The sequence below is a fragment of the Cydia fagiglandana genome, chromosome 5 (assembly GCF_963556715.1).
Source record: "Cydia fagiglandana chromosome 5, ilCydFagi1.1, whole genome shotgun sequence".
Taxonomy (NCBI): Eukaryota; Metazoa; Arthropoda; class Insecta; order Lepidoptera; family Tortricidae; genus Cydia; species Cydia fagiglandana.
In genome coordinates, this window is record NC_085936.1 from 8,120,851 (window position 1) to 8,132,567 (window position 11,717).

Here is an 11,717-nt window from a genome sequence, read left to right on the forward strand (position 1 = left end):
CTCACCCGCGCGCCTCTCTTACAACTCGTACCGTTTAGGCGGAACGCGGAATTAAAATGTAAATAAAATCACTAATTAATGCAAAATAATTCTTTTTTCCAATAGGTACGTAATAAACAGCATTAGTACATCAATTTACATAAGAAAAAAATAGCTAATATCATTTCTATCTATGAGTACTGTGTGGCGCCGCTGGGGAGTATGCTCTCCAGCGGCGCCACTTTCAATGCCGATTATTTCGTTTCGTATCACAGGTACAGTCATAAACATTATATGTACATGATGTACCTTTTAGGTACATCATTTCACCATATAATTCATTGGTATTCATTATGGTGGCGCCGCTGCAGAGCAGCACACTATTAATTGGGACTGTAAAAACAAATGGCTAAGTGTGTGTTCGGGATTCGGGATGTATTTTCCTTCTTCTTCTTTCTTCCTTTCAATAAATATAGACACTCTGTATTTTGTTTCGTGCCTACATACAGCGGATGTAATGTTGATAATAAATAATAAAAGATTAACTGGAAGAAATCCCTTAAAGGGATAAGTTCGCCTTTGTACTGCCTATCCTGTGACATAATTTTGTGTTTTGTACAATAAAGAGTTTATACATACATACATACATACATACATACATAAATACATAAATAAATAAATATTATAGGACACTCTTACACAGATTGACTAAGTCCCACAGTAAGCTGAATCTACACTGAGAGAAAAGGATAACAAAAACACACTTAGAATTACAAAAATAAACTTAATCCGGGGACAAGGAGAGTCAACTAATAGGAACAAATTGACTTTTGCAATTTCTATTAGTTCTTGCAATTTCTATTATCTGTTTGTTGAAATTAGATTTAGGATTACTGAGCTGTTTGTAGAAATAAATAAACTTTACAGAAATAGTGAAACGTCTATAATTATTACTAAACTTCATTTTTTCCCCCAGTACAGAACTGTTTTGTACCTAATAATAATCTTTAATATAATCTTTGTCGTTGTTAATTTGTTTATGTATAACATGCGATTGGTCTGCTCGTTTGCCTCCCTGTTTGTATATAAAAAAAATTGCGTTTGTTCGTAATAAAACAAAAAACGCGAGTTCATAAGCCATATTAAAATATGGAATTTTCTTACCAAGTGGTCTTGATTATCTTACTCTAATCTCAAATAAAAAGCTAAAATACTTACTTAATCATATTAAGATAACTGAAATGTGAGAGTAAAGATCTCACATCTAAGAAATGTAACCAACACAGTCGTAAAAATAGTAATAAACGGATAACAATAAAGAAAAATACTCAAATAATGGAATTTTACTAGGTAGGCACTTTTAATATTTAAATATAGTATCTATAAACTATAAAGGATTACTTTGTAGGTTTATCATATTTTAAATAAAGTATAAGCGTATGAGCTGCGTCTTATAATTGGGGTTATTGTAGCGCTAATCCGGCTTGATAACTGGTTCCATGTCGCTGTATAGCTGTAGAGACGTCAATATTACTTAAACCTCAGCACAGGCGCGCCGCCGCGTATTTCGCTCGCGAGGATATTCACTTTCGATTATTTTAACAGGATTGTGTTTCCGTCATTCGCACTTTACTGTTACCTATAAACAATGGCCGGACAATGAACCACTTATGGCTCAATGTGCGTGAAGTGAAGCGACTAATGGCGCTTCTTGCCTAATACATATAAAGAATTTGAAAAAATTACAATGGTTTTAACTAACATGGAATCGATCGTTACGGTGGCAGAAAACAAAGTTAAACATGATGCTTCGACCGTTGTGGTATCCTGGTGCCGTTCAAACTGGACCAAGCTTGTATCGGAGGTTGTTGCCACGTTCTTACTGATATTTTTGGGATGTGCGTCATGCATACCTATAGACGGGTTCGACCCTATGCCGCCCATGTACGCGCCGCTCACATTCGGGTTTGCGGTTCTGATAAACGTGCAAACGTTTGGTCACATTTCTGGGGCACATATGAACCCCTGCATAACTCTACTATCAATATTCTGGGGTAAGATATCAATAGTGTTAGGAGTATGCTATTTCATTGCACAAGTTTTGGGATCTACTTTTGCGTCGTGGGTTTTATTAAATGTGTCACCAGTGGATTTTGTTACGGAGGGAGTGTGCGTGACGCAGCCCCACGTGCGGCTCGAGGCGTGGCAAGCTGTTGTTATAGAAGCGGTCTTGACGTGCACACTTTGTCTCACAACCTGTGCACTTTGGGATCCTGTTAATGAGAAGAACCAGGAATCTACTGCGATCAAATTTGGGCTGACTGTGGCTGGTTTGTCGTTGGCGGGTGGGCCGCTGACCGGGGCTAGCATGAACCCGGCTCGCACGCTCGGCCCAGCGCTGGTGGCCGGTAAATGGGCTGCACAGTGGGTCTATTGGTTAGGACCGCTCCTTGGAACTTTCATAGCAGGGTTATACATGTTTATATGGCTCGAAAAACCGAGAAAATCGTTATAAGACTACTACTTAGGTGCTAAGATTTTTTTATATCTCCAATAAAATTATATTTTTTATTATTACCTGTTGTCTTCTTATTTGAACTGAACTTACGTGTACAATATTTTATGCATGTACTTACTCGTGGCTAGCAATTTTGCCGCGGTAGGCCAGGTAGGCAAACACAAGACATTGACACATATTGTAGTAAAATGTTGACTTGAAATTTTTGATATTAGCTAAAAATTACATAGAATTTTTTATGTACATATTTAAAAATACATGAATGGTGCTACTTTAGTTCCACTTCCACCTATAGATTGTATATGAATAGTCCTAGTGGGAAAAATATCACCTTGTACTAATAAGGGTTGAGTACGCCTTACGAAATATCCTAACAAAATATCATCCGTATTATTTTATTTTTAATAAAAAATAGAATAATACGGATGATATTTTGATAGTAAATTTCAAAGAATCGTTCGATCTGTTGTTTATTTAGAATCCACGACGGCGCCTGTTAAAAAGGCGAGCGACATACCGTTAGGCTACCAACGCTTATCAATGCGCTTCATGTTAATCAATGTGACAAGATACACTACCGTTAAATCTATAATCCCAATGTCGATATATCAAATAACACTGCGTATAACATGTACCTAAGTTGTTTATGCGTATGGCTACCGAACACTAACTACTATTATCTGTTACGCAATTTATATTTACGATCCTTGTGTAATTCAGAATTCAAATCACATCACAATAGGCATCACATCAAATGAAACGCATTATGTGCGACTAGGTCGATCTGTGTATGTACCTACAGTAAAATTGTCCTATAATATTTATTTATCCATTTATTTATTTACCATTCGAGGTTAGGACGACATTTTCCCAAGTTCATTTTCCTTATCTAGTCCTCCGAGTATACTATAAGGAAAACCAAAATACCACAGAGATAAGCAATGTAAAAATAATAAATAATTGATGGCTCCAAAGTATTGTACATTTCTCTTACTTTTTGCTTGATAAATGATTCGCCTACTTTTATTATTTATTTATTAACATAAAAGTATACAGCTTATACAGATACAATGTCCCACAAAACAGTTTACACGGTTTGACTGTGGGATCGTGCAGTCTCTACTCTCTTATATTACATTAAAGTTTACATCTGTCAACCACCATCTGTTTACCAAATTTTACTTTATTGACTTCCTGTCTGATATATTAATGGACTTAACAAATAGGTACCAAAGGTAACATTAAGTACATAGGTACGGATAAAATATTGCGAGGTAGGTCAGAGGGCGTTCACACTGCCACGCCATCACCGTGTTGAGTCTCGGGCTGCGTGTTTCATCGTGAGCGAGGTTAGCCCGCTACATTCAACTTGTATACCGCGCTTGGATTGCCACCTTTCCCCTTAACCTTGCGGGATCCATCCGAGGGCTTGCCTTGGAATGAGATCAGGGTCGCATATAAGAAAGAGATGTGTGATCTGATTGATAAGTAATTATTTAGGTAATTTAAAGCCTGACAACAGTTTATTTAACCCTGAGATAGTGTCGCTGCAAACAGCTTACGTATGGCAATAATGTACGTCTCTTCTTCTTCTTCTTAGTCGGATACTCTTGTCAGAGCAGTCGTGGTCATTGAGGTCGTTGTACGGCCTTTTTTGTTGTTTCCGGCCATGCTTCTCTATTTATTGCATTCCGCACGCACAGATTTAAAGGTGACCCGGTGAGAGTTTTAATTTGGTCGGTCCATCGCATTGAAGGCCGCAATCTGGGTCTTGTGCCATCCACTCTGCCTTGAACTACCAGCCTCTCCATGGCGTCGTCTTCCCTGCGCGTAACGTGACCGAAGTAGCTAAGGATACGAGAGTGAACGATTGCCGAAAGTCTTTGTGTAACTTTGAGCTCCTGGAGAATGGATATATTAGTGCGACGCTGAGTCCATGATATCCGCAGCATCCTTCTCCAGCACCACATTTCCAAAGCATCAATGCGTTTTAGTTCACTCTCTCTCACTGTCCACGTTTCAGCACCGTAAAGCAACACTGGGAAAACGAGAGATCTTACGAGGCGAGTCTTCGTTGCCTTTGTGATGTTACGGTCTCTCCATATCTTGCAGAGTTTCTCCATTGCAGACCTAGTAATAGCTATGCGTCGCTTGATTTCATCTACGGAGCCTCCGCTGTCTGAGATCAATGACCCCAAGTATATGTACGATGATACAACTTCACAGTTTCCAATCGCTTTTGGTTTCTTTACGATGTTACGGTAATAATGTACGTACGTCATGTATTTTTTTTTATATTATTATGAATGGGCTTACTCATGGCCACAGACCAACCACAGACTAGCCGAGGCGTAGACGTGGCCTACGATGTAGCGAGCTCGCCCAGAAGGTGCCTGTTCACTCTTGATTTGAAGGTTGCCGGGTTATAAGAACACGGAAATATAGACGCCGGCAAGGAATTCCATTCCTTGGCAGTGCGCATAAGGAAAGTGGAAGCAAAGCGCTTCGTGCGAATTGGTGGAATATCTACCAAGTAAGGATGGAAACCGGCCGTGCGTTAAAAGTCCGATGGTAGAATGGGGACGGTGGAATAAGCTCGTGTAGCTCTTGGGCACACTCCCCGAAGTGCAACCTGTAGAATACCGACAGGCTGGCGACTTTAGTCGTAGTATAGTCGGGGTAGTGGGCATTGGCTTCATGTTGATACTCGTATAATGTCAAAACATTGCTTATAGAGAATTCGGTTCTTTCAATTTACCTATTCGTCAAAATCTGATTCGAAATATTCAATATTTATATATTCTTCGTTTTCTGACTCTGACGAAGTCTGATTTCCATCAGATGTTGTGTCGCTTTCAGGACCACCAACCTGGATTATAAAACGTTCAGTTTCCAATTCGATTATAGGATTTTTATCGTCGATCTACATAAACCTTAAATGAAATATTAAAGTTTAAACCAAACAACTAACCAGTTCAATAAAACCGCACTATAAAATGTCAATACCGGTCATGTCAACAACCAACTTTAAAACATTGTTTATTAAAATGCTATGTAATCCTTCGTCTTTTTTAAGCTGTAAGTATTTGATTGCATTCACTACAATTCTTTTCACATCTTTGGTAAAATTTTTTGGCATTTTTGTAATAAAACCGTTTATATTTGAATATATTCATAGATATTTTCCGTTTGTTTACATCGGTGACATTCGATGACATCCAACGTTCGTTGTCAAAGAGTACTTGTTGCCAGTAAAAGAAATTAGTACCATTGAAAATCCGCAAAATGGCGAGGGTCAAATAAACTGTTGTCAGGCTTTAACAGATTTCTGGAAGGCGTTCGTTCGTTTCTGAAAGGTGTGCATTTGTATGGGGCACCGTCAACGATTGATGTAAATCATATAATTAAACCCCTTTATTCATAACATTAAACTTAGAAAGCATTTGTCAAAGTTCTCTCTACGAAAAATACAAAGGGACACAGTGGCGTAGCTAGCATGGGTGGCACCCGGTGCGGAAATTTTGGGTGTCATCCCAAAATTCAATCAAAATTATATTTAAAAAGAGTAATTGTAATTTTTGTTAAATAGCTGAGGATTTACTCCATCGCTTTCTTTTTACGAATTTTTATAGGTGGCACTACTGATGTTCACGGTCGGGTGACACCCCCGCCCTCGCCCCCCCCCCTCTAGCTACGCCACTGGGGACACACGATAACGGCGTGTTAGATTTGACAGACATTTTATGAATAGGTACCGTCATGTATGCATGCACGGAACAAAATCTTTTTACAAACTATTAATGTAACATCTTACCTTCTGAAATATCAACTTCAAAGTTTATTTTTGAAAAAAGTCGGCACAAACCGGACTTTCCTCATCAGATCGTGACCAAATTTAATGTGCCTTCGTATGAGGGGGTCGAGGTTACTTTTGGTATTATACGAGTATGACATTGTCTAGGATAATAAACATTAATAGTAATAATATATACAATACAATACAAATACTCTTTATTGCACACCTCATTAGGTACACTATACTATTATTACTATTATGTTATATACTGTAGGTATTATATCGATTATTTTCTGACACAGATGATCGTCGATGTAGAATAAAGAGTTAACTAATTCATTGGATTCGTTAAAACTTGATCGCATTAGCAACTACAACTGATGCCGGAACAAGGATTTTCACTTAGCGCGAACTAGCTCTCTGAATTTAAAGTGCTTACATAAAATCCAATCTGGCATCAAAACGGGCGGTCCCAGATCGAGGCGCGGAACGCGATACGTCAGCGGCCTCCGACGCAACACGATTTGCGAAATTGAACGGAAGGGCCCGACTATTTTGTCGGGTAATCTTTATAATGCCAGCAAAGTAAGGGGGAGATTTATAGCCTACGCCGCATTCTCCCGGTGACGTTCCGTTGTGTCCCCGATAATAATATTGCAAGCTACCTACCTGTAAATCACGTAGGGTAAATAATGTCTCGAAATATTTACCATCATAGTCTTACGTTTCTCCATCCTCTTTTTCCTCTTCAGTGAGTCAACTTACTGCTTCACATTTATTTTTATGTTCAATATTAAAAGAATAATATACCTACTTAGTGTTTTTTCCAAGTAACTAATTAGGTAATGTAGAGCATTGATCATCATCATCATCAGCCTATAAGTGGAGTTAGCAAAACTTAGCATTGCTAGACATTGGTCTTCCCTTAGAGGGATTGGGGACTTCGCATGCTGAATGTCTTTGCTTCTTCTATTTTGCAGGTTTCCTATGTTTTTACAAAAAGCTAATGGTGGCATAGACTTACGTCCAATATTGGACGTCTTTCGGCTGATATGATGATGACGACTAGTATCAAAACAGTAATTTTGTTTCAAAGGGTCATTAACTGTTCAAAACAGAGGTTTCATAAAGTGTGCGATGCTTCTTAGCACAGAGCGACTTATGGTGGTCACGACCCTCAGACATGAGGATTCGACTAGGAAGAAGAATATCATAATGTTTTAACCGAAATTAAGATTTAACAATATAAAAATTGTAAAATACATAAATTAACATCCACTTTAACAATTCATGTAACAATTTTGTCAGTGGATGCGTGAAGGACGTTGATCTCGATCGGACACGTATCTCGACGCGTCGCCCGCTCGACCCTCGTCATAGCCACACAATAACGTAATATTCACGAAACGTTCCGCATCGACTATAAGCTCGTTCGTAGTTTACTTTACCTAAACCTAAAAGCGACGCTAGTGATTTGAAAATTGTGCCTACATGTCAAGCAAGTGCCGAGACACGACATGAGCATTCGATTTATTGATACTTTAGGAGACAAATCCCTCACCGTCAACACAAAAGCTCAGAGGGTGGGACAGCTTAGTTAGAAATTATGAAATCTTATTTCACTACTATGGCTTATGGTCATATGAAACGGTCGATATATGTATAACACAGGAAAAAGACACATAGGAAAAACCTAAAAGCAGCGCAGCGCAGCGCAGTTGAGCAAAAGATCATATGAGTTGGAGAACATCAAACTTAAGCAGTTTAATTCTTTCGGTTGACACGATACGGTATTGACTATAAGTATTGTATGCGTTTTATCTATCTATCTACCTATCTAATTATTTATTACTACGATACGATTACTACTTATACTGGTCTGCCTACGGCGAAGTGCTCGGCATGAGTTCTAAATTGCACAGCAGATCGCAGATAGAGATACGCCTGCTTGTTAGCGGTGCCGGGAAATGCTAAAGATACGTCACATTACCTCTTCTATCAATCCATGGGTAGCTAGAGCGTATAAAATAAGCAGTCAGTGCTCTAGCTTATTAAATTTTTACCTACATAATAGTGGAAAGGCCAAACTAGTTTTTTGAGCAGTATACTGCTGACGACTGCTGTCGTTGTATTCAGTCACGGTTCTGACGCAGGAAATCAGCGGTCGTCACTTTCTAAAAGTGTACTGAGGATAGCTGTGACATCGATTTTCAATCAAATGAAATAAATGTGTATCTAGATTTTTTTTTTAATTTTATGGCATACATCATTTATTATTCAATAAATATATCACCGTTAATACATTTGTAAATATTTTCCTCACAAATTCATAATATAAGAAAACAATTCAAATCAGAACATAAATAATAAATCTGTTTAATTCAATAGTTGCTAAATATCGATTAGGACTTGTTGGTATTTCAAGTATCATTGTATAGGCATATCCCTGTTTTAAATTCTAAAAACTGGGATAGAATGGTAGCTCGTAGCTCGAATAGATAGGTACCACGTCAAATTTCGTAAACAAAATTTGGTATGCAAACAACAACAGCGATACGCAGCCGGGTACACGCACAGGAAAAACGAAAAGGAGTATTGCCAGCGTGGAGCTAAAAAATTTAAATTTTTAGCTAAATCCTAACTAAAGCTAAAAAAAAACTGAATGAAATTCCAGAACATGTTTCAGATCGTAAAAAGTAACTTTAGAGTCAGTAAAGGCGAGTTAAAACTGTTAAAAGTGTTGAATAAACTGTGGGAGGCAATCAATGGATAAATTTTCAATAAATGGATGTGGGTATCTCCGGACGCAGCTGGGGCTGGTATTAGAGCTAAGTGAACCTCGGCTTACGGTACGCCTGGATTCAATGCATCGCTGTTAATGGAAACTTTCAGCAAACAACCTTTTGACCGGCACTGGTCAAGCGGTCAGCTCTTACTGAGTAATTTATGAAAAAGGGCTTACTAGGCACAAAAAACCTGTATCGATTTAAATGTTCACGATTTTTAAACATTATGCTATTCTTTTAACAAAGAACTTATTAGGCTCATAATAGCTGAATTACTAATATAATGTCCCCCCTGTATTTATTATAAGTGAACGCTGTAACGCAGGCCTTCTAGTTAGGAGCCAATGATTTTTATGTACCTACATAACGTCGGTATACTTCAAAAACATGATAACTGACGAAATGGTCAAAAATGAGTTATTTATACAATTTTGTTCAAATTTTATTGCTTTAAATATATATGTGACATTTTTTAAATTATGTTTATTATTTACAAAGTTACACAGTGTAAAAAAGTACTAACAGACAGGAAATTAAATATAATGTACACGTAAAACATAATAAGAGTATTTAACACTACCTTATCTCATAAAACTGGTCACGCAAAATATATAAAGTAACGTTAACATTTTTTACCTGAATGTACCTATAATTAAGAACCTAGTTAATCTAGTTATAGCAACTGGTAAAACATTATAACATTATTCATTACTATTTACCTGTAGACATTTCTTTCAATACGCTATCTATTATACAACTAGACAATATTAAATTCACTTTAAACTGATTAACATTATGCTCGTTAAACGCTAAAAAAATCAGTTACATAATTTATTGCAGTAATTTAGTTAATAAGGAGTGTATTGTCACATGTTTCTTCAATAAAGGAGGGAAAAGTCAAAAATTGTAATATTAGAATCACTTATAACTGTTTACCTGTAAATAATAACATGTTGTATGTAATTTATTACTTTTTGTTGCTAACGGTAGTTTTTAGAATTTACTTATAATGCCGTGTGAACTAGTATTTTTATCACTGTCATTATTTTTAATTATATATAATTATTTTTTATATGATTATAAATTACTAAGGACTGTTCAGTTTACTAAGCGGACACTCTTACACCTCTTTTAATCGGCGAATTTAAAATCAATTGACGTACAGCTCATAACAATATAATTAACAATCCCTTATTTATCAATTGCTACATATTTGTTCCCATAATAGTCAAATATTTTTCCCGAAGGACCGAACAAATTTGGAACATAGCAAGTTAGTTCTGCAATAAGGATGCACAGGCTAGTATTCACTGCGAAAAATCGTAAATATGTACAAATTTTCCAAGTTAAACGTGAATAAAATTATTAAAACATTTGCAGAGCATCATATGCTTGATCAGATTTTACAAAATCCCGGCACAGAAGCGGCCCGGCCAATCCAGAAACAAAAGTATTGTCATGCGGCTGTTAAAATCAATAAATTACTTATCGGTTCGCGAAATTTCCTAAGACAGCAGGCGTTAGAGTAGGCACAGATTAAAATATAAGAAGTATGTACAATAAATGGACCCATAGAAAGAAAAAAATGGACAAAATAATTACAGAGCAGCGAAAGCAATCGAAAAAAAGAAGCGTCAAACTGTACTACATTTTACATTAAGATAAATTTCGTAGCATTTTAATGGACAACGGAAAATGCGTAAAATGTTGCTGTAGTACGTTACCAATGGCCCTGATGCTACCATGCCGTTGTAGAAGATCATATATTCGACGAGGAGAGTAACATCAAAATTAACCAATTCATGAAGAAAGTCCTTGTCTGGCAGGCAATTGGTTCCTGTGGCCTTAAAAAGTTTGTTCTATTTTGCGACATGAACTTTGGTTGCGACATTTACAGAAAATAATGCATCTAATAACGAGTACTTTCCGTCTATCAGACGCATAATGTCACCTCTTCATTTCGGCCTGATTTGGCAAGTGCCCACTATGCTGGTCAGAAAGTAAAGCTACTGAATTTGAAAAACATTGATTTCGTTCAAAAACAAGTCAACTCATCTAATTGCCCGGAGCTCCACTCCATCGAGTGACACTAGACCAATGTGAAGATGCACTTAAAAAAGGGTAGATGAGAAGCTAAAACATTGAAAGAATTCAAACGAATGTTGTTTACAACTTGTCAAAAAGTGTCAAAAATTGATGTGCAGGCACTTGAACGGCGCAACCGTGTAAAAGTACGAAAATCTTACCGATGTTATTATATTATACTATATTTACATTAAAATGTTTTGCGTTGGTTTCCGTTTTTATTATATTTATCTAAATAAAGCGATTCCAGAATTAGAAAAATGTAATTTATACTTTTTTGTGTGTCCGCTTGATAAAATGAACAGTCCTTAGGCAAATATCAGTCCATTTTTTATACAGGCAAAACATGATAACTAACACATCCCATGTTTTTGTCGGCCAATATTTAATATTTTTCGGTTCAAAAACATCAGTTTTATCACTTTATAGACAATTTTAATATCCAAAAATTTTAAATGTTAAACTAAATTTGTAAAAACGCGTTTCTAAATTCCCACATTCGAGGATCAAACTTTCAACTCGCGTTTTCTCGAAACTATGTTTCAGGTAGTTA

The 11,717-nt window shown here is 36.8% G+C and overlaps 1 protein-coding gene across 1 annotated transcript; it reads left to right on the top strand.

Annotated features, from left to right (window-relative positions):
• The first annotated feature begins 1,693 nt into the window (after window positions 1-1,693).
• LOC134664808 (aquaporin AQPAe.a-like) lies at window positions 1,694-2,506 on the top strand. The gene has a single exon (XM_063521548.1). It carries the CDS (start codon window positions 1,727-1,729, stop codon window positions 2,492-2,494), a length of 768 nt encoding a protein of 255 aa, XP_063377618.1. The 5' UTR covers window positions 1,694-1,726; the 3' UTR covers window positions 2,495-2,506.
• Window positions 2,507-11,717: the final 9,211 nt, after the last annotated feature.

Bases quoted from the DNA above. Each gene is read 5' to 3' on its own strand.
- LOC134664808 (XM_063521548.1), top strand. From the start codon at position 1,727: ATGGTTTTAACTAACATGGAATCGATCGTTACGGTGGCAGAAAACAAA.